Source organism: Myotis daubentonii, chromosome 12, assembly GCF_963259705.1.
Source record: "Myotis daubentonii chromosome 12, mMyoDau2.1, whole genome shotgun sequence".
NCBI lineage: Eukaryota > Metazoa > Chordata > Mammalia > Chiroptera > Vespertilionidae > Myotis > Myotis daubentonii.
In genome coordinates this window covers 38,103,567-38,130,862 of record NC_081851.1, presented here as the reverse complement: position 1 = coordinate 38,130,862, position 27,296 = coordinate 38,103,567, and the positions used below count along the sequence as shown (strand labels likewise).

The following is a 27,296-nucleotide window of genomic DNA, read 5'->3' as shown; positions in this document are numbered from 1 at the left end:
TTTTTCTTGTTTTCCCAAGGTCAATGAATTATAAGGAATAGATACAAAGGAATGTGATAAATTGTGGAAATAATATGTACTTTGGAGTAAAATGAAACATTATTTTTAATGCCGTTTCAAGCAAGATACTTAACCTCAGAGAGGCTGTTCCTTTAATTTTATAAAAGAAGGGGTAAATACCTAAAACTCAAAGGATAATGAAGACTAAATGAGAAAAGTAATTCAGCAGGAATGCAAATAAAAGTACCTGGCACACAGTAGTCATATAGGAAATGTTCATTCTCTTTTCTCCTTGAAAACAGGCTTCCACCTCTGTGTCTTTCATGTCTCCGTTCTGTGGTCAATGAACTCAGAAGTAGGAAATGAATTTTACCAGTTGTTACACTTTTTCAAGAAGAAAGAAGGAAATAAATACAAGCATTAGTTTGACTTGTCAATCTTCCCTTGATACCTGGACATCTTTTTCCTATTTCACTGTAATCTAAATTCATTCCAAAGGTTCATAATTTTAAAATCAGGCCAACATGAGGTATAATTTAGAAAAACTAATGACACTGTGCTTTATTTGGTAACAGAATAAAAGGGCATGACTGGAGCTCTGCCAGAATGGTCCCTAACATTCTTCTGAACCAGGATATTATTAACGTTTCAACATTGTTAGTGTAAGGTGGAGTGTTGCTAACTACTTCAAAGGTTGAGACAAACTATAAAGGTGAATCCTTTAAGAAGGAAAATGAGCTAGTTTTCTTTTTGTTCCTTTAAACACATTAGCCAGAAATACCACCCCATCTATAATGAGGACTATACACAGCAGCACCAAAAAGGCCATTTACAGAGTTTTTCTTCAACAGAATCCACTTGGATGTATTAAGAAATTGCATCTTAGTTAAAAGCAGTTCACGAAGGACCTAACTGGTATTTAAACTTGTCAAGGGATGGGGACGTGCAAATTCAGCAGCAAAAGACTCCATTGTTTTGCCTCAAGGGAAAGTGATGGTGGTCAGAGGGGCCAGTTCCAAGGGCTGGTCCAGGGGGGGACGCTGGTCTTGGTACTCTGCCACATGCCCATTCCGGTGGTGACCATACTCAAACTTGATCCGCAGCTCGCCAATCTTGGACTGGGGAAGGATATCTGGGATCCACTCAATGATGAAAGGGGTTGGCTCCTTTTGATCTGGGGAAGTGTTGCCTGAAGACAAAAAAAGACCAAGAAAGGAACACTGATTAGTACAATTCCAAATTTTGAGTCTACCAGGGGTGGGCAAACTTTTTGACTCGAGGGCCACAATGGGTTCTTAAACTGGACTGGAGGGCCGGAACAAAAGCATGGATGAAGTGTTTGTGTGAACTAATATAAACTCAAAGTAAACATCATTACATAAAAGGGTACGGTCTTTTTTTTTTTTTTAGTTTTATTCATTTCAAACGGGCCGGATCCAGCCCGCAGGCCGTAGTTTGCCCACGGCTGGTCTAGACAGATCTCACTCTGTTCGGGAATAAAAAAGGAAAAGAAAAATTAGCTTTAAAAAAAGCTATATGAGAAAAAATAACAAGGAAAACAACAAGAATCAAGGGAAAGTAAGAGGAATTACTGTATCCAAAAGAAAATTTCAGGGAACTGTGTGGTATCCTTGAATAAAATAAGACCAAGACGTAAGAAAAAGGGCCAAAAGAATCATAAGGCGAGCCCAGACTGAGAGGAAAGGACAGCTGGATGAGATTAAAAGGGAGACTAGTAAAAAATAGTCCTGGCAGGGTGGCTTAGTTGGAGCATTGTCCCATACACCAAAAGGTGGTGAGTTCAATTCCTGGTTGGGGTGTGTACAAGAGGCAACTCTCTCCCTTACTCTCTCTAAAATCAAATTTTAAAAAAGCCCAACCAGCGTAGCTCAGTGGTTGAGAGTCAACCTATGAACCAGGAGGTCACAGTTGGATTCCCGGTCAGGGCATATATCCAGGTGGGCTCAACACGTGTGGGGCCTGTAGGAGGCAGCCGATCAATAATTCTCTCTCATCACTGATGTTTCTATCTCTCCCTCTCCCTTCCTCTCTGAAAATCAATTAAAAAAATATATATATAGCCCTAACCGGTTTGGCTCAGTGGATAGAGCGTCAGCCTGCAGAATCAAGGGTCCCAGGTTCAATTCTGGTCAAGGGCATGTACCTTGGCTGCGGGCACATCCCCAGTGGGGGGCGTGCAGGAGGGAGCTGATCGATGTTTCTAACTCTCTAACCCTCTTCCTTCCTCTCTGTAGAAAATCAATAAAACACATTAAAAAAAAAATATATATATATATATATATAACCATTACACTTTGAATTCCCCATTTTCTCCAATGAACTCACTGTTTATAACAATCTCCTTTAAACAGACCCCTTTCCTCTATAAAAGAACCTCCGTTTTGTTCTCTGGACTTGCACATGGTTTGCAGGTCCTGAACTGCAATACTTTGCTGTTTCCAAATAAACCCATTTTGCTGGAGAAATATCTGACTTTAAGGTTGATACCTTAAAAGAAAATAAAAAAATATTTTTAAAAAAGACTTAATTACATGATTCATTTTAAAGCTATGTAAGACTTTATATTAAATAAGTAACATTTCTACTAGCTCAAATTCATATAGTCGATTAGTGATAATTATGGGCTCTTTGTCTATTTTTAAAAATATATATTTTTATTGATTTCAGAGAGGAAGGGAGAGACAGCGAGAGAAAGACAGAAACATCAATGATGAGAAAGAATCATTGATTAGCTGCCTCCTGCACACCCCACACCGGGGATCAAGCCCACAAACTGGGCATGTGCCCTGACTGGGAATCAAACTGGTTCACAGGTTGACGCTCAACCACTGAGCCACACTAGCCAAGCTCTTTGTCTATTTTTTTTTAAATATATTTTATTGATTTTTTACAGAGAGAATTAGAAACATAGATGAGAGAGAAACATCGATCAGCTGCCTCCTGCACACTCCCTACTGGCTATGTGCCCGCAACCAAGGTACATGCCCTTGACCGGAATTGAACCTGGGACCCTTGAGTCCGCAGGCCAACGCTCTATCCACTGAGCCAAACCGGTTAGGGCACTTTGTCTATTTTTAATAAAGTAATTTATTTTTGTATTATATTAAATAAAAACATTTTTATAGCCCTGACCGGTTTGGCTCAGTGGATGGAGCATCAGCCTGTGGACTCAAGGGTCCCAGGTTCGATTCCAGTCAGGGGCATGTACCTTGGTTGCAGGCACATACCCAGTGGGGGGTGTGCAGGAGGCAGCTGATCGATGTTTCTCTCTCATTGATGTTTCTGGCTCTCTGTCCTTCTCCCTTCCTCTCTGTAAAAAATCAATAAAATATATTAAAAAAAAATTTTTATAGCCCTAACCGGTTTGGCTCATTGGATAGAGCGTCAACCTGTGGACTGAAGGGTCCCGGGTTCGATTCCGGTCAAGGGCACATGCCTGGGTTGTGGGCTCGATCTCCACAGCCGATCAATGATTCTCTCTCATCACTCATGCTTCTGTCTCTCTTTCTCTCTTCCTCTTCCTCTCTTTCTGAAATCAATAAAAATATATTTAAAAAAATGTTTTTATAGTACTACACAAATACTATCATATTTGTATAATCTATAATAATAAAAGCATAATATGCTAATTAGACTGGACGTCCTTCCGGACGAAGCTGGGGCTGCGAGTGAAGCCCGGGTCCCAGGTGCCTGCTGGCGGCCAGAGAGAAGCCCAGGTTCTGGGTACCAGAGGGAAGCCGGTGCCAGCAGCCGGGGGAGGAAGGCCTACCCTTGCACAAATTTCATGCATCGGGCCTCTAGTAATTTAATAATAACAACTATAACAAGTAGCAATTAATGAGCACCTACTGTGCCAGGTATTATCTTAAGTGATTTACAATGCATTAATTTAATGCTCAGCAATTCACTAAGAGACAGATTCTGTGATTCCTATTTACAGATGAATAAACTGAGGTAAGGATAGATGAAGTCTTTCTGCTTAGTTACACAACTAGTAGGTGGACCTGACTTTAACTCCAGGCAGTTTTGGACTTCAGAGCCTATACTTCTAGCCATCTAATACTCACCTCTCTTTCCACTGATTAGACTATCATCTTTTCCAGGACAGTAAACTATGTCACTTTTGTTCATCACTGTACCCCAAGATAGCATAGTGCCTGGTTCATAGTAGGCACTCAATAAAGACTTGTTGAATGAATGCCGAAACCGGTTTGGCTCGGTGGGTAGAGCGGCGGCCTGCGGACTGGAGGGTCCCAGGTTCGATTCCGGTCAAGGGCATGTACCAGGGTTGCGGGCATATCCCCGGTGGGAGATGTGCAGGGGGCAGCTGATCGATGTTTCTCTCTCATCGATGTTTCTAACTTTCTGTCCCTCTCCCTTCCTCTCTGTGGAGAATCAATAAAATATATTTAAAAAAAAAAAAAAAAAAAAAAAAAAAAAGACTTGTTGAATGAAGAATGAATGAATGAATGCCAGCCATAATTTAAATTACCTTAGTATTACTATCTATCAAGCAGGCCTCATTCATTTACCTAATTGTGTACTTATTCTTTTAGGAGAAATTTAGACATTATAATTATTTTGTCAAATTCTTGTGACTATATTCCTACATATATACAGGGTGTCCCAAAAATGTATACACACTTTAACAGCTGATAGCTCTATGTTTCTTTCTTTTCAGATTTAGCTGATTGGAATTAATAATTATTCCAAGTGTGTATACATTTTTGGGGGGACACTGTATTTTTAAGAGAAAAGAGGTATGATCCCATGTTTTTGAAACTATTCATGTACAGAAAAGTGTCTGGAAACTCTTCATGTATAAAAAAGAGTCTGGAAAGGTTGCTGTTTTTGGTGGGTGCGATTACAGGTGGTTATTTTTCTTTATAAAATCTATGATTTCTCTATAATGAATACTTATTACTTCTATAATTTTATTTTTAGAGCCCTGGCTCAAATGAAACAAAATCCCTATCTCATGATTACCTTTACAAGATGAATAAATGTGCCTTCTTTATTTCAGGTCAAGATCCAAAATCTAGGACAATGTGTTGCACATAGTTGACTTTCACAGGAAGATGCACTATTAAAACCACCAATCACTTACCAACTTTGAGAAAAGTTTTTAGTTCCAAGGGTCGTAGCACTGGTTGTTTTTCTATACGACCGTAGGTTTCTGCTATGCTCTCTACTTCCACTTTAGGGCATTTAAACAGCTCATATGTCCCATCCCGGTTCTGGATAAAACTTCGGGTAATTTCCAAGGGCATCTGGGCATGGAGACAATACCAAGAAAGGTGAGAAAGAAAAACTTTCAAAATAGACAAATACTTGGATGAGAATAGATTGTTTATGTATTCACTGTTCCTCATTAAGCACATCCAAATTAATTAAAACTTCCCCTTGTATTTTCAACTAAATTCTGTCAACAAATCTGCCTTTGTTTTCCTTATACCATTCATATCTTGGCTTTCCTTTTTCTCTGTAACTTTAATTTGAACCCCAACATCTTCATGTCTACACGACCACTACTGGCATAGACTTGCTCTAAATTTGTTGTTTTTTTTCCCTTCCCCTACTTATCTGCTAGAACATTCTCCTAAAAACTCTATTGATAGCACCTACAGCTGACCTCACCATCCTGTGTGCTTCACACCATCCTTGGGACTGAGCCAGACAGAACTTGAACTGAATTTTGTCTTTGCCACTAAACAGCAGGGTGAGCATCTCATAGCCTGTTTCTCATCTGCAAAATACATGAATGAGGTGATACAGGTAAATAACGCCCAACAGACAGAAGCTCAATGATCATTAGCTCTTTTCCCTCACTTGACTTTGCTTTGGGTTGCACACTGCCTCCCTAAACACCACTTATTCCAAGATAGAAGCTGCCTCTGCGATATCTTGCATTTAAGGAAGTTCCTCAAATGTCTTTAGTCCTAACATAGGTCTTTATTCTTCTGAACATAACAGCTACCAAGCAATTTATTCTTCTTCTGAACATAACAATGTCTTGAAGTTAAGCTTCTCTTAACACATCAAATCACATTATCCTGAATTTTCTGTAATATTCCATTGTAAGAAGGGAAAACCCTCAAATTTTCAGAGTCTGCTGGACAAAAATGTTTTAAAATATCTTATCTTTCCCCTGTGAAAAAGAACACAAACTGAGGGTAATTTCTCTAATGAGAACTAAATTGCAATTTGGGGAGGAGCAATTAATTGTGCTAGGCCCATTAATTTCACAAATGGTATATCATCTCAAATTATTTACAGATTTTTTAGTTAATTTAGGGCTCACCATAGATAGTTATTTAATATATAGGAAAAATCATTCCTGCTTTCTGATCCCAAAGGCAAAGAAAAAGAATACTCCAATTTAAGATACCTTTTCAAGCTCTAGGGAATACCCATTAAAATTAAGAGTCAGCACTATAAAGCCATGAATATTTCTGAATAATCCCTTTTTTTAATCTTTTATTTATTAAATTTATTGGGGTGACACTGGTCAACATGAACAGGTTTCTGTTGTGGGTTTCTATGTTACATTGAATAATTTCTTAATATGAAAAACAGAATTCTCTTTGGTGTCTGTAACTCAAGGAATTGGTATAAACATACTTCCCAAACTTGCTTCCCTCTCTTCTCCTCTCTGCCCTCCCACTATTATAGAAATAAACTCTTACCTCAGGGGTATCTAAGATTTGTTTAACTTGCAGGATATTAGTGATATGCCAGGTATACTTGGAAAAGGTTCCCAGTGGCAGGGCATCTTTTCGAACAAAAGCTTCAATGTAAAAAGGGAACAAAATTAGCCTACCCAAACATAACATTCTCTTTCCCTATTGTTACCCAGTTTCTAGAGATTTCAGTGCAGTATTATTCTTTCCTTATGGAATCTCAGCAAATTCCAAAAAGAAGTTCTAGAGGCAAATATATAATAGGGTTTGACATAAATGTGACAAACCAAGTGATAAAAATTTCTGCTATATGAAGTCTCTGATGCTTCTTTGAGATGCTACTTATTTCTGTTACCGTAGAAACTTGTTTTTTTGTTTGGTAAAGCTACATGCACAGAACTCCATTATAAAACAATTTCTTACACCTCTTACAGATTTAGATATATCATCAGAGGTCAAATTACAGTCCTTAAAATTTTAATTACATGGAGTCTAAGCCTGCTCACATGATTGCCAATCCATTGCCCTACCTGCAGGAATATAAAGGGGTTCCACTGAAAGTCTGCAAAACTAGCTAAGGGATGAGTTAAAATTAATGTATTAGGCCTAAAGTTTAAAATGGAAGAAAGAATCAACCTTGCTTGAAAAGTCAGGAAGACAAGCGTGAAGACAAAGATTTTCATGGCTCTAAACAGTGATTCACAGCTTGCATTATTCAAATACAGAATTAAACTTCAAACAGTCCCACAGTCCCTATTAAATCATCAAGTAACAATTTTAAAAAATTTATATTTTTACTGATTTCAGAGAGGAAGGGAGAGGAAGAGAGAGATAGAAACATCAATGATGAGAGCAAATAATTGATTAGCTGCTTCCTGCATGCCCCCTACTAGGGATCAAGCCTAACAACCCAGGCATGTGCCCTGACCAGGGATCAAACCACGACCTCTTGGTTCATAGGTCGACACAACTACTGAATAACACTGGCCAGGCTCATCAAATAACAACTTGTTGAAGAAATAGCATTGATTTCTAGCTGTCATTACTGAGTAATTCTTTCTTCCTCCCTTCTCTCCCTTATTTCCTTTTGCTACCCAATAAGTATGTTGAGATATCTAATAGAAAGATGTTATGTAAAACCAAGAAATAAGTACCAGAATAATGTAATGATAGTGTTCCAAGCCTAAGAATAACTCTAAAATCTTCATCAAAAATTAGGAATCACAAAAAAATAAGTTTTAGGTGTTTTTGTGTGTGTGTGTTTTTAAATATATTTTTTTATTTCCGAGAAGAAGGGAAAGGGAGAGAGAAAAAAAAACATCAATGATAAGAGAATCATTGATCTGCTACCTCCTGCACACCCCCTACTGGGGATTGAGCCTGCAACCTAAGGATATGCCATGACTGGGTATCAAACCATGACCTGGTTCATAGGTCAACGCTCAACCATAGAGCCACACCGGCTGGGCAAGTTTTAGTTTTGATACATACTGTAATATGCTTCCAAGAAGCCAGCCCAATAGTGATCGGAGCCTGCAATGCTTTTGTTGAAATTGATTCATATCTAGAAAATATCAAACTTCTTGGTGGGCACATTTATTGCACTTCATTGTTCTTTTACCAAGTCTGCCGCTTTTTGAATTGTTTCATTAACTTGCACTGGAATAAATATGGGGTTGCACTGAAGAGTGTGATCATTATTCCAAGAGCTGACTGGCTAAGGCTTCATGCTCTCCGCATGCAGCTAGAAGTCCTAATCCTGAAAACTCCACACGATTTTTTCAAACATAATTCCCTAAGGACAAGACATCTGTGGCTATTGTTGAAGAAAAAATCCCATACCTGTGGTGGAGTTGGGAAGCCGTTTTTTTGTACTTCCAATAGATATTCTCTGTTGTAGGGCATCAAAAAAAGACTGAGGAATGTGGAACACCAGTGGCTCTGGTTTACCTTTAGGAAATAAGAAGAAACTCATTCAGTTAAAATAGATCAAATTTTTATGCCAGAAATTTGAGAGCTCCTAGTTGGAGGCACAGTTACTTCAACTAAAAGTGTAATGTTAAGCCCTAACCGCTTTGGCTCAGTGGATAGAGCGTCGGCCTGTGGACTCAAGGATCCCAGGTTCGATTCCGGTCAAGGGCATGTACCTTAGTTGGGGGCACATACCCACTGGGGAGTGTGTAGGAGGCAGCTGATCGATGTTTCTCTCTCATGATGTTTCGAACTCTATCCCTCTCCCTATATGTAAAAAAAATGAATAAAATATATATATATAAAAAAAGGACTTAAAAAAAAAGTGTAATGTTGAAACTGTGTTCATTTGCACTCTGCAATGGCTAGGCTTATGAAAGTATCTGGCAGCTTTGGTTAATGAATTAATGTTATAAGGAATTATCTATGTTGTCATAGTATTTAAATCATAATGTCACTTCAGAGTTCAGTTCTGTAGGATTTTTTTTATAACTATGTTTTTATTGATTTTAGAGAGAAAGGAAGGGAGAAGGATAGAGATAAAACCATCGATGAGAGACATCAATTGGCTGCCTCCTGCACACCCCCTACTGGAGATTGAGCCTGCAATCCAGGCATGTGCACTGACCAGGAATCAAACAGGGGACCTTTTGGTTCAGGGTCGACACTCAACCACTGAGCCACACTGGCCAGGCAGTTCTGTAGGAATTTTTTTTTTTTTAATGTATATTCTGGGTAGTTTTGATTGGTAAAAAAATGTAATTGTGATTTAAATACTACATAGTGTTGGGATATTTTTTTACATGCACAGGCTTTATGAGCCAATAAAACTATTTCAAAGTTAAAAAAAAAAACCGGTGGACACAAGACACTAGGGGGTAGGGGCTGGGGAAATGTCAAGGGGGGGGAAAAGGAGACATATGTAATACTCTTTGTAATACTTCAAGCAATAAAAATTATTTTTTTAAAAAAGTTAAAAAAAAAAAAGAAGAAACTCATATAAAGTGCAACAAAGGAAAAAAAAACTTAGTGACCTTCTGATGTGTAGAGAGAGGTGGAAGAAATGGAATTGAAGGATAGTAATAATTAAAAATTTCACTTTATAAAGAGATTTCTTTATAAAATGGCAAAAATAAGGCTTTGGTTGGCCTTTATGTGTCAAGTATTGTCACCTTCCCTACTGTTGATCCCTTGAAATCATAAAAAAATAAAGCAGATCCTTGTCATCAATACCACCAAGGATAACTTTTCAAATCCCCAATTTTGTAACCACCACCACAACACAAACTTTTCCTTGAAAGGGTATATGAAATAAGAAGAGATGAGAACAATGAGGCTGAGATGAGAAGGCAAACTTGATTTACTCCTGCTATCTCCAGGCACTTGTATGTGCATTCATGTCTAAACAGAGTAACTACATGCCCTCTCTCAGATGTTCAGGACCCGGAATGCCAGAGACCACAAAATTAGGAGACTATTTATCCAATAAACACCAGTCTTGCTCTCTGAATATGATCTAAAGGCAGGAAAAATGTTTGAAAATACTTAACAAACCTTTTAAGAAGCTTACAAGACAAAAGTCAATAGAGTGTTCAAAGGAGGGGTTGAAAGAGTTCTGAGTCTTTCTTAAAAAACTGTGTCCAAGGGGCTACCTAGCCCCAGCAGAGGGAAAACATCCAAAACCACGTGGATAAACAAACAACTTAAAGAATATCTCTTACAGAAAGACTCTTTTTTAAAAAAATATATTTTTATTGATTTCAGAGAGGAAGGGAGAGGGAGAGATAGTAAGAAACATCAATGATGAGAGAGAATCATTGATCAGCTGCCTCCTGCATGCCCCCTACTGGGGATCGAGCCCACAACCCAGGCATGTGCCCTTGACTGGAATTGAACCCAGGACCCTTCAGTCCACAGGCCAATGCTTTATCCATTGAGCCAAACCAGCTAGGGCCAGAAAGACTCTTTTTTTTTAAAAATATATTTTATTGATTTTTTACAGAGAGGAAGGGAGAGAGATAGAGAGTTAGAAACATCGATGAGAGAGAAACATCGATCAGCCGCCTCCTGCACATCTCCTACTGGAGATGTGCCCGCAACCCAGGTACATGTAGGGCCAGAAAGACTCTTAAGGACAGTTCAGATGCCTTTTTGGAACAAAGGTCAAGCTAACACCACCAAAGATCATACCCCCAAGATCAAAGCTATCTACCTTTACTTATTATTTGCTGTTTTCCTCTTCCATTTCTAAATTCATTTTGCTGATGCTGCATTTAAATTATGTAAGTATTTCCTTCTTTCACTTAGATTTCTACTTTTTGTGGCCCAGTGTATTTGGGAGTCAAGCCTAGTTATTTTTTCTATCAGAACAGAGAACTCACCCTAGCCAGTTTGGCTCAGTGGCTAGAGCATTGGCCTGCAGACTGAAGGGTCCCAGGTTCGATTCCAGACAAGGGCATATTCCCAGGTTGCAGGCTCAATCCCAAGTAAGGGGCATGCAGGAGGCAGTTGATCAATGATTCTCTCTCATCATTGACATTTCTCTCTCCCTCTCCCTTTCTCTCTGAAATCAATAAAAATATATTAAAACAAACAAACAAAAAACAACAACACAGGGAACTCTAGCCCAGCCAGTGTGGCTCAGTGGTTGAGTGTTGACCCTTGAACTATGAGGTCAAGATTTGATTCCCGATTAGGGCATGTGCCCCAGTTGCAGGCTTGATCCCCAGTAGGGGGCATGCAGGAGGCACTCTATGATTCTCTCTCATCATTGATGTTTCTATCTCTCTCTCCCTCTCCCTTCCTCTCTGAAATCAATAAAAATATATTTTAAAAAACAAAACAGCCGAAACCGGTTTGGCTCAGTGGATGGAGCGTCGGCCTGCAGACTGAAAGGTCCCAGGTTCGATTCCGGTCAGGGGCATGTACCTGGGTTGCGGGCATATCACCAGTAGGAGATGTGCAGGAGGCAGCTGATCGATGTTTCTCTCTCATTGATGTTTCTAACTCTCTGTCCCTCTCCCTTCCTCTCTGTAAAAAATCAATAAAATATATTTAAAAAAAAAACAAAAAACAGCCCTAGTTGGTTTGGCTCAATGGATAGAGCATTAGCCTGCGGACTGAAGGGTCCCAGGTTCGATTCCAGTTAAGGGCACATGCCTGGTTTGCAGGCTTGATCCCCAGTAGGGGGCATGCAGGGGGCAGCTGATCAATGATTCTCTCTCATCACTGATTTTTCTATCTATATCTTCTCCCTTCCTCTCTCTAAAATCAATAAAAATATTTAAAAAACAAAACAAACAAAAAGACAACAGAGAACTCTAGCACAATTACTTTAATTTATCCTACTTTCAGCAACAGCCCCAGCTGGGTGACCAATACTTACCATCAAATTGATAGTGCATGGTTTGATGGATGCGTTCTGTGACACTGGCCAGCCAGTCTTGGAAGGATAAGGTCACCTGTGCCTCATCTAACAGCTGACTGCAGGCTAGTAAAAACAAAAAACAATGTCTTAGTAACTTATTTTTTCTTACAAAAGAAACAGTTAATTGAAGTTTGAAAAAGTTAAAGTGTTTGCACAGATAAAAAAAGAACAAGAAGCTGAAATTCAAAGAAATTAAAATAGAAGATTCTAGGTTTTTCTTTTCAAAGAATCCATTTAGGGAAAAAGAAATGAAAAGCTCTGAGATACTAATAGGTTCAAGATTAGTAACCACAGAAAGTTTGCAGCCTTTCAACACTAAACTGCAAAGTGAAGAATGGCCTTGTATAATGGCTTTTAGAGATCTATAAATTAGTCCTTTTTCTGATTAACATGTCCATACGCACAGAAATATTCTATTCTATTCTATTTCTTCTCCTGAAATGTCTTCACATTTCTAAAGTATAGCTTCTTTTATAGAGATATATCAATGCCATAACTACTATCCATTTGAAATTAAAATTCTCATTGGTAAATGCATATAGTGATAATTTAGATAAAAACTATTTCCTTTCTTGCCGAAACCGGTTTGGCTCAGTGGATAGAGCGTCGGCCTGCGGACTGAAGGGTCCCAGGTTCGATTCCGGTCAAGGGCATGTACCTGGGTTGCGGGCATATCCCCAGTGGGAGATGTGCAGGAGGCAGCTGATCGATGTTTCTCTCTCATCGATGTTTCTAACTCTCTATCTCTCTCCCTTCCTCTCTGTGAAAAATCAATAAAAATATATTTAAAAAATAAAAAAAAAAAAACTATTTCCTTTCTTCTTTGTGCCAAAAGGAAGTGATGAAAATTTGTAGAAAACCTTTTACCTCATACAGTTGATCTGTTTATTTACTGACCTTCCAAAGACATTTGTTCCTGGGATGTGTAAGTTCTTAATTATTGGTCTTATATTATCTTTATGTATTGGTCTTCAAAATCAGAGTATGAGGGCAGGGATGATATCTAGTTTTTAATCACCCAGTCATATTACATGGCCAACAATATCTTAGCAAGTATTCAAAAAATACTACCAAAATTGAACTAAACTATTTTTATAAAATGTATAAGTAGAAGTTTATAAATGGTTGATTCCCCAAATAGCTGAGCTTAATTATTCTCATTAGAAAAGATATATATGTGTATATATAAATATGTGTTATGTTCAAATTTAGTTATTTTGTCTTCATAAATTCAGAACAATAGCTATGCTATTGTTTTTAGGTATGTTTTCAAACTTCACTAACTGTAGAGAACAGACTATATTGGTTTTTTTTCAATAAATATTTATCACTGAATAACTATAAACATGTTTCTTCTTCAACTTTGGCTGCCCTAGCTGGTTTGGCTCAGTGGATAGAGCATCAGCCTGCTGACTGAAGGGCCCCAGGTTTGATTCCGGTCAGGGGCAAATGCCTAGGTTGAGGGCTCAGTCCCCAGTAGGAGGCGTGCAGGAGGCAGCCGATCAATGATTCTCTCTTATTATTGATGTTTCTATCTCTCTCTCCCTCTCCCTTCCTCTCTGAAATTGATAAAAACATTTAAAAAAAAAACCAACAACAACTACTTTAAATCTCCATACTAAGTGTATGTGGCTAATAAGCAAGAGGGAAAAATCTTACAAAATACCTCTACCAAAACATGTCAATAATTTTTGTTGGATTTGTTACTTAAACAATACAATTTGTTGTTGTTTTTTCATTTATTTTTATTGATTTCAGAGAGGGAGAGAGAGACAGAAACATCAATGATGAGAAAGAATCAATGACTGGCTGCCTCCTGCACGACCCTTATTAGGGATGAAGCCCCCAACCCAGGCATGTGCCCTGACCAACAATCAATCTGTATCTTGGTTCACAGTTCAATGCTTAACCATTGAGCAGCACTGGCTGGACTACAGTTTGGTTTTGAGCAAGATTTGAGACCCGTGGGACAGGACAGACTTCAGTCTTAGTGCCTACTAGTGTTTATCTTAACATTCCTTTGGGGACACCATGAAATGTTTCTTTGGATTTATTGCTTTTACCTTCTTTCGGATGCTTTCCCACCTTTTTAGCTTATTCTGGGACAGGGAAACTTACCCTGCCTTTTTAATGAAGAAGCAACCACAGGCTTTTTCAGGCCACTTTTCCTTAGATTACTGCTCAGTGCATCCTGAGGCAACAGTGAACTGTTCGTCTGTGCACCTAAACCATAAATCATTACAGTGTTTAATAACATGCCTATAGAATATAAATAGATTCTATATTCATTTCTAAAGAGTGTAAAACATAAAAAGTCTTCGATAATTTCTAAGTTAGCTTTGATAATTTCTAACTTAGGATTAGCCTTTATATATAATATTTTAAATTTCTGAAAATCTAGGAAAGTGGGGAAAACCAGAAGTGAAAGAGAAAAAAAAATTTCACCCATTGTTTCTACCTCTTAGATAATTACTATTGATTTTCTGGTGAACTATCTTCCTTTTTCCCCCCTATGAATAGATTATTTTGCTGGTTTTTGTGATTTTAAGTAGCTGTGATTTTACCAGGACTGCTAGATTTAGCCAAAAAATAAATAAATAAAATTTCAAATAGCCCTAACCGGTTTGGCTCAGTGGATAGAGCGTCGGCCTGCAGACTCAAGGGTCCCAGGTTCGATTCCGGTCAAGGGCATGTACCTTGGTTGTGGGCACATCCCCAGTAGGGAGTGTGCATGAGCCAGCTGATTGATGTTTCTCTCTCATAGATGTTTCTAACTCTCTCTCTCCCTTCCTCTCTGTAAAAAAAAAAAATCAATAAAATATATTAAAAAAATTTTTTTTTTCAAATAAATGAATTTTTAACATAAGTATGCCCCAATTTTGCATGGGAGATAATTATATTAAAAACTTTTTCATTGTTTATCTGAAAGTCAAGTTTGAGCATTCCGTACTTTGTCTGGCTACCTGAGTGACCTAAAAATGTCTCCAAATTCTATGTAATCATTTTTAGTGGTTGCCTGATATTCTAGCAAGTGGTTTTATCATGGTTAGTTTAACTATCCCCAGTGGTGGGCTTAATTGTTTCTAATTTTTTAATATTATAAACTAGAGGCCTGTATGGGTGGGGTCCCTCGGCCTGGCCAGCAATCGGGCCGATTGGGGCCGTCTCGCCCAGTCTCGACAAGGCCAGCCGGAGGGGAGGGACCACAGGAGTTTAGCCAGACGCGGGAGGTTGGCTGTGGGAGCACACTGACCACCAGGGGGCAGCTCCTGAGTTGAGCGTCTGCCCCCTGGTGGTCAGTGAGTGTCATAGCAACCAGCGGTCACCCGTTCCTAACGGTCACTTAGGCTTTTATATATATAGATAACGATAAAATGAACATTTCTGGATAAAATGCTTTTCCTGTACCAAGGATTATTTCCTTAAAAAATGATTATTTAGAAGTGGGCTACTGCATCAAAGGGAAAGAACTTTACTGTTTGAATTTCAAGATTTCCTGGGAAAGACCAATAAGTAAATATTTAATAACAATCTCTGCTACACACTGCTGCCAGAATTACCTTACAGCATGAAAGTGATCATGTCACTTTGTTTCTCTACCTTTCTCCAACTTCCCAGCACTAAAACTCCTGTGCATAATCACCTGACCCACCTTTAGCAATTATCCCTATGAGTAGTAGTATTTTTCAGGTTCTTAACAGATAATCATGGCAATTTACACTGCACTAGCCATGCCAGAGAGCCTGAACTTCACCTCTTTTACCTGTGGTCTCATAATTCTAAAAATCTTTGTAAATTTGGTAGCAAAAATTATCTTATTTTAACTTTTGTATTTCTAAAATTTTTGCATTTCTGTTCACATTTGGAGTTATGTCCACATTTGTGGACCAGGTAAATTTTTCTCTTTATTTAAAGTCTAGCCGTAGCCGGTTTGGCTCAGTGGATAGAGCATCGGCCTGCGGACTGAAGGGTCCCAGGTTCGATTCCAGTCAAGGGCATGTACCTTGGTTGCGGGCACATCCCCAGTGGAGGTGTGCAGGAGGCAGCTGATCGATGTTTCTAACTCTCTATCTCTCTCCCTTCCTCTCTGTAAAAGATCAATAAAATATATAAAAAAATAAAATAAAAAATAAAGTCTATGTCTTTTGACACTTATCTACTAGGGTACTTCAGCAGTTTCATATTGATTTGTAAGGGTCCTTAACTGACAGTGGTATTATTACTTGTTATTTGCAAGTAACGAACTATATTCCTATGTTAATGTAGAAAAGATGAATTATTGTCACAAGTTTTTAAAAACATTCTATGAATGAAAACCTTATAACACTGTCCAAAGGCAGTTTAAGGTTTAAGACTAGTCTGAATGTTTAAGGGATGAACAAACATATTCAATAATAAGAGCTGAGTTTGGTTTGATCTTTTATTTAATCAGTAAAACCAACTCTTAGCTTGACTGGACAAAGAATTATCACTGGACGGTATAATTTTTTCAGGAAAAGAAACACATAAAAACTGATTCTTATCATTACTGAAATCCAGTGAAACACATAAAACAATCTCTAAAGATAAAACCATCCTATAAACAAACCAAATAGCTTCTTACCAGATACTTCATCCTTTTTCCTCTTCTTTGCCTTCGATGGAGTAGACTCACAAGCTGATACTGTTGATTCTGAATGGCAGTCCAACTGGGGCACAATAATCTCTTTAAGACCTAAAATATAACATATTTCTGAATTATTAATACTACCCAGGAGGAAGTATGGGTCTCTACTTAGAGAAAAATTAACTTATAAAAATCCAAATCCCCAAACAATGGAGTGCTTGCCTACATTAAAAAAGTTCCTTGGAAGTGCAAATCAAAATGATAATGACATGTCACCTCACACCTGTTGGAATGGCTGTTATCAATAAGACAAGAAATAACAAGTATTGGAGAGCATGTGGAGAAAAAGGAACCCTCATACACTGCTGGTGAGAATGAAAACTGACACAGTCACAGTGGAAAACAGTATATAGACTCCTCAAGAAATTAATAGAGATGCCATCTGACCCAGCAAGCCTTCTTCTGGGTACCTACCCAAATAATTTAAAAACAGTTATTCATAAAGATATATGTACCCATATGTTCATTGCAGCATTATTCATGGTAGCCAAGACATGAAACAACATAAGTGTCCAATGGATGATTGGATAAAGATGATACAGTACATATGTACAATGGAATACTACTCAGCCATAAGAACGATTAAAGTACTGACATTTGCAACAACATGGACGGATCTTGAGAATATTGTGTTAACAAAATAAGTAAGATGGAAAAGGACAAAAAGCATATGATTTCACTCATCTGTGGCATATAAAACAAAAAGCAACAAACAAAAACAAATTCATAGACACAGACAACAGTTTGAAGGTTAACAGAAGGTAAAGGGGTAAGAGGAGGATGAAGAGGGTAAATGGAGTCAAATACAGGGTGTCCCAAAAAATGTATACACTTTGAATAATTATTAATTCCAATAGGTTAAATCTGAAAAGAAATAAACATCAATTGAGCTAACAGCCATTAAAGGTGTATACATTTTGGGTGAACACCCTATATTTGGGAGACAACTCTAAGGGTGGTAAGCACACAATGCAAAATACAGATGATGTATTATAAAATTGTATATTTGAAACTTATACAATGTTATTAACCAATGTCACTCCGATATATTTAAAAAACAGATTGTGGACCTGCAATAAAAAACAAGTTCTTTTAAAGGGCAGCCCAAAACATGATTTTGTTCATAGAACATTAACTTGATTGGAGGCTTTACAGAGAAATACAAACCTAAAAAGTTGGGAGCTGCTACCAACTACAGATTATTAAGAAATGAAAAGAGCCCTAACCAGTTTGGCTCAATGGATAGAGTGTCTGCCTGTGGACTGAAGGGTCCCAGGTTCGATTCCAGTCAAGGGCATGTACCTTGGTTGCGGGCACATCCCCAGTTGGGGGTGTGCAAGAGGCAGCTGATTGATGTTTCTTTCTCATCGATGTTTCTAACTCTCTATCCCTCTCCCTTCCTCTCTGTAAAAAAATCAATAAAATATATTTTAAAAAAAAAAGAAGAGAGCCCTGGCCTGGGTGGTTCAGTTGGTTGGAGCGTCGTCCCATGCACAGGAAGGTAGCTGGTTTGATCCCTGGTCAGGGAGCATAGGAGGCAACCAATAGAAGTATCTCTCTCACATAATGTTTCTCTCTCTCACTTTCTCTCTCTCTTAAAAAAAATAATCGCCGGAACCGGTTTGGCTCAGTGGATAGAGCGTCGACCTGCGGACTGAAGGGTCCCAGGTTCGATTCCGGTCAAGGGCATGTGCCTTGGTTGCGGGCACATCCCCAGTGGGAGATGTGCGGGGGGCAGCTGGTCGATGTTTCTCTCTCGTTGATGTTTCTGGCTCTCTAACTCTCTTCCTTCCACTCTGTAAAAAATCAATAAAATATATTTTAAAAAAAAATCAATAAAAATATGTTAACAACAAAAGACTTGATTTAGAAACTTTAAAGGTTTTCTTTTGAACCAGGTACCTGTTTTCTCCATCTTCAAAGACATTAAAAAAGCAAACAAGCCAAAATAAAAGGGAATTTTTTGTTCTATGTTTTTATTAAATAGGGTATCTGTGGAAGAGTAAAAAAAATCAAAGCAAAGCTGATTTTACTAGATTCATTGTCTCAATGAAAATGTTCAAGTCCCTTGATCATTAATTTCAACCAAACAACCTTTATGCAAGTGATGACTGGGATTAAAAGAAGGAATACTTTTCATTTGAATTATCTAGCAACTGCTTCTGAAGGTCGCTAAGACAATCTCCAAATGCCATTAGTGGAACACTTTCATTGTCATTTTAGAAAAACAGAGTGTGTCACCATACCACCTACCGCTGGAATCAAAATTTAGGAAGTCTGAGAATTCCTGAGCCAATGTCTCATCACTGGCAAAGGCACAGATGCAAGCAAAGAAATGAATGCATCTCTGTGCTGCCTCATCCTTGGAGGCATTCGACTTATGCGACTTCAGAGTCTGGCAGGAACAGAAGAAACGGCGTTCAGGCAAGCTTTTGGCACTGATTTTCTGCACAAAGGACGTATGCAAGTACCCCAAACTATGCTTCTGGCTCGCCTTGCATTTCACCACCAAAATGTTTTTAGTAATTCTCTGTACGAGCGGACCCGTGGGCTCTGTGGCCAACTGCCAGATGGTTTGCTTGGTTTCTGAGGAGGCCTGCATTGCATTCAGGACAGAGCTCTTTAGAGTCAGAGGGGTGGCCTCTGCCTGACAGTTTATTGCCAACTTGATGTGCTGACACTGGTTTTCCACAACACCCTGGGTGGCAGCTTTCAGGCAGGAGGGGACATAACATCGTCCAGAGCTCAGCTGAGTGATGATCGTCCCATCTACCGTTTGGATTGTCGTCTCTGAAACACCTAGCTCTACAAAGCATCTGTAGTCGGGGCCCCGGTCTCTTTGCCGCACTGAGTAGACCTGCAGGTCAGAGCCTGTTATGATTTTGACAGCTTCAACACTCGGCTGCTTCCGTGCACCATAGCGGAATATGGTTCCACATGTCTTGTTTTTACAGCTCAGTCCCCGGGTTCCATTGTATGTGCCGCATCGGGGACACTTTCTTATTCCCCTCAATGTGGCCTTCCCCAAATCAGATAAGAAAGCTGGGACTTTAGTCCTCAGAGAGTTTGGTTCCATTTTTCATAGGCCCCTAGAAAAAGCAATAAGCCCATCAGCATGAGTATACACACACACACACACAGAGTTAAAATCACTTATGATATTTAATACAGAAAGTGAAACATAAAGAAGCTATCCAGGTGCTCTCCTTCCTTGGAATACACCAGGGCCTTTTTCTTTCCCTCTCCCCGCCCCCTTTCCTTTCCCCCACTTCCTCCCTGCCCCAGACAGGTTACCATTAGCTTCCTCACTCCCAAGCTCCAAGGGCCCATCCTTTACTTCATCCTTTACCTCTACAACTTGCTTCCTAAGCACATTTCTTCTAGGAATTACTTCTTCTACCTCTGTGATTTACCAAGTAAATGTTCTCTTACCAAAAAAAGAAGTTATCCTCTATTTTCAAATTGTACCCTCAAACACAACATCAATTTAAACCCTCAAACAGCCCTAGCCGGTTTGGCTGAGTGGATAGAGCATTGGCCTATGGACTGAAAGGTTCTGGGTTCGATTCCAGTCCAGGGCACATGGGTGGGTTGCAGATTTGATTCCAGTAGGGGGCATGCAGGAGGCAGCCAATCAATGATTCTCTCTCATCATTGATGTTTCTATCTCTCTCTCCCTCTTCACTCCTCTCTGAAATAAAAATATATTTAAAATAAATAAACCCTCAAACGAAATAAAAGTGGAGATCTCTATATAGTTTTAAAAACCAAATGTAATAATTAAAGCATTTCTTTAGGTTCAATCCTGTTTTATAAAACAACCTAGATTAGTTAACCTAATCTGTACATGCACAGATATTTAACTTAAGCAAGGACTGGAGAATGGAAAAGGTTAGTTCTTTCCCTTCCACTGTTCCACACAACACCCTGTCCAATCTTACCTGTTTCAGCTGCCAGAGCATCCGGAAAACAGTGTGACCTAAATTCATAAGACCTAAAACGGTGTTTCATTAGTTTGTGATAGTCATAGAGGACAAGCGAAGACATAATCATTTACAGAGTAAATGTTACTGCTTAGCCCAAAGTCTTCTGAAGTTTGAACTCCACAGTATAACAATGCAGACATTCGGCATCCTCCTGCCCAGTGTTTCACAAAGAAGATTCCCTCTGCCTTATGTGGAGATCTTGGCAGTCTATAAATAAAACAAGAAAAAATACTAAAGTTATGCAAAGACAGAATGATTCTTTCCTTCAGAATGGGAATCTAAGTCTTTCACAAATATTTGAAAAATATTTGACAGAAATTGTTATAGAAATTATTGCTTTGTACTTCCAATTGCAAGAAAAGAGCGTGAATGGCACTACACAGGGAGTTGTCAAGAACACCTAGACCAAATCTAATTAAGAACTTACACATCCCAGGAACAAAGGTCTTTGGAAAGTCAGTAAATAAACAGATCAACTGTATCAGGTAGAAGGTTTTCTACAAATTTTCATCACTTTCTTTTGGCACAAATAAGAAAGGAAATAGCTTTTAATCTAAATAATCACTATATGCATTTACCAATGAGAATTTTAATTTGAATTGGATAGTAGTTATGGCATTGGTATCCTATCTAATAAAGAGGGAATATGCTAATTGACCCTCACACCATTGCAATGATGGCGGCACCCACAGCTAATAAGGAGGGAATATCCTAATTGATGGCCCTGCCCTCAAAGATGGCAGCGCCCACAGCCAACAAGGCGGGAATATGCCAATTGACTGTCACTCCCTCAAAGATGGTGGCGCCCACAGCCACAAGATGGCAGTGCCCAGTCTCCTCAGGTCCCCAGCTGCCCAGGGCCAGCCTGACACTGGGGATCAAGCCCACAACCAGGGCACGTGCCCTTGACTGGAATCGAAGCCAGAACCCTTTAGTCTGAATCTCTATTCACTAAGCCAAACCAGCTAGGGCAAAAACACCTCTTTATTGAGGTATATTTTAGATACCATAAAGTTCACCCATTTAAGTGTAGAATTCAATGATATTTATGAAATTTATAGATTGGACACCCTTCACTACAATCCAGTCTTAGAACACTCCCCAAAAAGATCCCTTGTGCTGTTTGCAGTAATGATTCCCACCCCCAGGAAATCACTAATCTGCTGTCTCTATAGATTTACCTTTTTTGAACATTTCATTTAGAAGGAATCATAGAATATGTGGCTTTTAAAAGTCTGGCTTCTTTCACTAAATATAATGTTTTCAAGATTCCACCACATTGTAGCATGCATCCATACTTCATTCCTTTATATTGCTGAATAGTAGTCCATGGTATAGATATATCATTTTGTTTATCCATTCACCAGCTGATAGATATTTGGATTGTTTCCAATTTTTTACAATTATGAACACTGCTGCTGAGAAAATAAACATGCAAGTCTTTGTGAAGACAAATGACTTCATTTCTCTTGGGTAGATACCTAGAAGTGGAATTGCTGGATCATATGATAAGTTTCTGTCAAATGTTGTAAGAAACTGCCAAACTGGCTTATCATTTTACATTCACACAGGCAACATATTAGAGTTCCTGTTTCTCCACTTCCTGGCCAATCAATACATGTTACTGTCTTCTCATAGCCATTTGATTATAGTATGTTGAAGTGGCATCTCACTAATGTTTCACATGCTCATTTAACCATGTGTCTATCTCATTGGGGGGAAATCTATTCAAATACTTTATCTAAGAAAACCCCAAATATTTTATCCATTTTAAAACTAAAACTGATACTTGATTACATAAAAATGAAAATTTTCTGCATGTCAAAAATTACTATAAACAAAGTCCAAAGATGAAAACAAAATGAGCAACAAAAGCAGTGCGAGACTTGTACACTAAAAACTACAAAACACCGTTGAAGGAAATTAAAGACCTAAAAAAAATGGAAAGACATCCCATGTTCATGGACCAGAAGACTTAATATTGTTAAGATGACACTACTCCCCAAAGCGATCTACAGATACCATATAATCCCTGTCAAAATCACATATACTCCCACTTGCCCCCAGAAATTAACAAGATGATCCTAAAATTCATATGAAAATACAAGGGATCTGGAAGAGCCAGAATAATCTTGAGAAAGAATAAAGTAGGACTCACACTTCCTGATTTCAAAACTTACTACAAAGCAAATTAAGACAATGTGGACAGAGAAGGATAAATACTGTATATCACTTCTATATAAAATCTAAAAATGCCGAACTCATAGAAAGAGAGAATGGAATGGTGGTTTCCAGGGGCTGAGTGGGAAAAATTGAGAAATATCGGTCAAAGGGTAAAAACTTCCAGTTATGATTAAGTTCTGGAGATCTAATATACATCATGGTGATTAGTTAATAAGACTGTATTATATACTTGAAAGTTGCTGAGATCTTAAATGTCCTCATCACAAAAAAAGAAATGGCAATTATGTGATGTGATGGAGGTGTTAGCTAAGGCGATGAAGGTAATCAGTTTGCCTGTGCTATTCCATCCCCCTCTGCTTCCCCCGCAGGTGTGCATCTCCTAAACTCTAAGGGACCCCACAAGTTTTGCAACCAAGGGAGCAATGGGCAGCAACAGCTCAGCTTGCCCGGGCTAACCCCCTGAACCTGTCTCCAAGACCCCTTTTCTCTGACTTCCCAGTGAGCTAAGGCGGCCCAAGCTAGACTCTCCTGCTGCTACTTCTTCTATGCTAAGCCCTTCCTTGTTTCACTGTCCCCGGGACTCGTCCTATGAAATCTTTCCTACGCAAAGTCAAGAATACACACTACTGGCTGGCCTTGGCAGACACGCTCAGTACCAGGCCCCCTATCCGGTAACAGAAGGGAGAGTTACATCTCACCATTTTCTAATATTTGGATTTTAAACATGTACTAGTATCACTTATTACAGATTCTTTTTTTTTAAATATTTTATTGATTTTTTACAGAGAAGAAGGGAGAGGGAATAGAGAGTTAGAAACATTGATCAGCTGCCTCCTGCACACCCCCCACTGGGGATGTGCCCGCAACAAAGGTACATGCCCTTGACCTGAATCGAACCTGGGACCCTTCAGTCCGCAGGCTGATGCTCTATCCACTAAGCCAAACCGGTTAGGGCGCACATTCTATATTGAAAGCATATACAAACAAGTGAACACAGCTTGTAAAGAACCTGCATTTTGAATCCTGCCTATAAAAGGGCGTCTCAGCAAGCGGGTGTAGAGGGAGCAGTGCTGGAAGAGCTAACCCATAAATGCTCCCTAGAAGGTGGGTTGCCATTCAATTACTATTTGGCTGTAGAGCTATCCCTCTTGGTGGATGCTATTTAATGTTTGTGAAGCACACTAAGTGAACAGAACTAATGATCACCGTGAGTAAAACATAAAACTTACTAATGTTTACTAAATACAAGTAGCCCTTCCCATGCATTTTACTCATGTATTTCTCACCACTGTGGATGAAAAAGGAGCCACACACTAAAGCTGACAGGCTCAGGGGAGGCCGCAGGCCTTACAAACTCAGACACCTACAGTAACCACAAAGGATGGTCTGAAATTTGAAATTCCTAACTAAAAGTGAGTCATGGCTGTAATCATGTCCTAGGCCAGTATCTTACTTTTTAAAAAATATATATATATATTTTTATTGATTTCAGAGAGGAAGGGAGAGGGACAGAGAGACATCAATGATGAGAATCACTGATCAGCTGCCTCTTGCACGTCCCCTACTGGGGATCGAACCCACAACCCAGGCATGTGCCCTTGACGGGGATCAAACCCTGGACCCTTCAGTCCCCAGGCAGATGCTCTATCCATTGAGCCAAACCAGCTAGGGCCAGTATCTTCCTTGACAAATGGTCAATCTTTACCTTAACTGAGCATATTGTGAGTTTTTGTGTGTTTTTTTGTTTTTGCTTTTTTGCATCTACCAATAACATACTTTTAAAATGTCAGGGCAATTTCCTTTTCACAAACCCCTCGGGGCATAATTCTCCCACCGGAGCAGGAGACCCCAGAGCCTCTCATTGTTACCATTATCATGTTAACTGTTAACTATCCCGTACAAACCTGTGTAAAAGTAGTAGGTTGTCTATTTATCCAATCCCAGAGATTTCCCAGTTTTGCTTTCTACCACCTCGCTAATCTATCAACAATGAATTTCATGTATCCCTTACATCTTCCCCTTTGATGTTCATGTATAATAAAATAAAGTGCGAAACTGCCATTCTCCGGAGCATTTTCTCAACCCGTTGAGATTCTGCTTCCTGGAAACTGGCTCCAATAAACCCATACAAATCCTTCCAGATGTGGATGTTTCTTTCATCAACACCATAATCCTGTGAAGCAGGTACAACGCACTCATCTTGAGAGAGGAAGACACTGACTCGGAGACAGTAACGCTGTGATGAACGTCTCACAGCCAGCCATCATAGCCTAACGTGATTCTGGAATCTGGTGGATTCCTTGACAAAACACAAATGAGAGGAAGGGGCAGGTCCAGAAGCCAGAACTCCGACTCAGGGTCCGAGGGGCTTCTATGAGCCCTCGCGGCGTGGAAGGCCGCAGAAAGGCCCTGGGAGAAAAGCAGAGTCGTGTCTGGGAAAGGGGCGGCCTAGACTGTACCTCCCTCCTGGATTCCGGGACCCAGCCCGCCCCCTACGGCACCACCCAGGGCCAGTTTCCCGGCATCCTCCCCCCGCGAGGGCTCACTTCCGGTTCTAAGTCGGCCCAAGCAGAAGCAACACCGGGCTCGCACCCTGCTCCTTGGACACGCTCTCCGTTGGGATTCTGAGCTCTACACCCGTTCCACCGCCGCCCCCGCCTTCTGTCCACGCGGCCCCCTTACCTGCCCTGCGCCCCCACCCCCCACCTCGCGGCCCCAAGGCCCCCAGCTGATGACCGCCCTCACCTCCTCTCTCTTCGCCTGCCGCGGTCTTTTACAAACGCGGCCAAACTGTTCGCTGTAACGGCAGTCGTTATTGGTCAGAGCCGCGCATGCGCGGTGAGAGCCCGCCCACCTCGGTTCGCATTGTCTGATGGGAGTTGAAGTTTCCTCCTCCTGCCGGCTGCTGAGAATTGCTGCAGAATACGCCGTAGTTTCCTGAGGTTCTTTACTGGGGCTGCAGTGTTTCTGGCCGACCCTCCGAGTTCGGAAGGCACTGTCAGCTCTAGGGCTGGTCTGGAGAGTCCTGTTTCTGAGTAGAGTTCCATTGGTAATGATGGAAAAAATCGCCTTAGATTTTCTACGTTTATTAGCAGATATCGGTTTCGTCTTACCGTTTTATCAAAGGAGGTCTTGTTCAACAAATTAATGCGTTCTATCACTTCTGTGTTTAATAGTAAGCTATCTTTTTTCTCCCTTAACTATAGTCTGACATATTATTTTAACGTTTTCCCCTTATCATGAGTTTGAAATCGGCTTCCTACGTCCTAGTTCTGGTCCTTGGGGTCACAAAGAATAAGTATAAATGCTTTTTGTTCGTGAGTGAAGATAAATCCTGAGTGCAGTGTGTTAAGGGTGAGGCCAGTGTGTGTTGATTTCCTGAAACTTTGGCCCTGGTCTGGCTACTTTCTAGTGCTGGCGCTGTGGGCAGGTTGCCTGGTAAAATGGCCCTTTCCAGGAGGTAAAGGGAGAAAGGCACACTTTCTTCTTGAGATCATATTTTTTAGTTATTCTCCCACGCTAGGAAATAATTTATTTTGTTTACATTTTCAAGTATAAGCATATTGGTACTGGTATTCTTAACATTTTTTTCTTCTTTGTTTAAATTAATAAACTTTTTTAGAGCAGTTGTAGGTTCACGTAAAAATTGAGCAGGGTGGGAGGGAGGGAGGTAGAAGAGGGTATGGGGTGAATAAATGGAGATGAAAAAAGTAATAAAATAAAATTGAACAGAAAGTACAGACAGTGCCCATATACTCACTCCCTGTCCCTACACACTATTGACATCCTGCACTGCAGTGGTAAATTTGTTAACAATCGGTGAATTTACATTGAAACATCATTAACACCTAAAATCCATAATTTACACCAGGGTTCACTCTTGGTGGTGTATATTCTATAGGTTTTGACAAATGTAAATAACAGGTATTGACCATTGTAGTATACAGAATAGTTTCACTGTCTTAAAAGTCCTCTGTACTGGACTAACTGTTTTGGCTCAGTGGATAGAGCGTTGGCCTGCGGACTGAAAGGTCCCAGGTTCGATTCCAGTCAAGGGCATGTACCTTGGTTGCGAGCACATCCCCAGTAAGGAGTGTGCAGGAGGCAGCTGGTCGATGTCTCTCATTGATGTTTCTAACTCTCTATCCCTCTCCCTTCCTCTCTGTAAAAAATCAATAAAATATATTTAAAAAAAAAAAAAAAGTCCTCTGTACTCTGCCTATTCATCCCTCACTTCCTCCTAACTCCCTGAAACCATTGGTACTTTTACTGTGTCCATAATTTTACCATTTCCAGAAGGTTATATTATTGGTATTATAGAGTATGTAGTCTTTCAGATTGGCTTCTTTCATTTAGTAATA

General features: G+C 39.6%; 1 protein-coding gene across 4 annotated transcripts; it reads right to left on the bottom strand.

The window, feature by feature from the left end:
• Nucleotides 1–114: 114 nt before the first annotated feature.
• C12H2orf42 (chromosome 12 C2orf42 homolog) lies at nt 115–25,768 on the bottom strand. 4 transcript variants are annotated; one of them, XM_059659528.1, is made up of 10 exons: nt 25,681–25,768; nt 20,707–20,958; nt 19,019–19,854; nt 16,703–16,813; nt 14,218–14,322; nt 12,058–12,162; nt 8,544–8,651; nt 6,708–6,808; nt 5,129–5,291; nt 115–1,189 (listed from the first exon to the last, which is right to left on the bottom strand). In XM_059659528.1, exons 3-10 carry the CDS (start codon nt 19,839–19,841, stop codon nt 981–983), a joined length of 1,725 nt encoding a protein of 574 aa, XP_059515511.1. In that variant the 5' UTR covers nt 19,842–19,854; nt 20,707–20,958; nt 25,681–25,768; the 3' UTR covers nt 115–980. The 4 variants fall into 4 exon arrangements, with proteins under 4 accessions (XP_059515511.1, XP_059515512.1, XP_059515513.1 ...); XM_059659529.1 differs by lacking the exon at nt 25,681–25,768 and adding an exon at nt 21,933–23,658; XM_059659530.1 differs by lacking the exon at nt 25,681–25,768 and adding an exon at nt 21,179–21,518.
• Between the last annotated feature and the right edge of the window lie 1,528 nt (nt 25,769–27,296).

Coding starts and splice junctions, on each gene's coding strand:
- C12H2orf42 (XM_059659528.1), bottom strand. CDS start 19,841: ATGGAACCAAACTCTCTGAGGACTAAAGTCCCAGCTTTCTTATCTGAT. Junction 16,814..19,018: donor CCTAAATTTTGATTCCAGCG/GTAGGTGGTATG, acceptor GTTATATTTTAG/GTCTTAAAGAGATTATTGTG. Junction 12,163..14,217: donor TTCTTCATTAAAAAGGCAGG/GTAAGTTTCCCT, acceptor TGTTTTTACTAG/CCTGCAGTCAGCTGTTAGAT.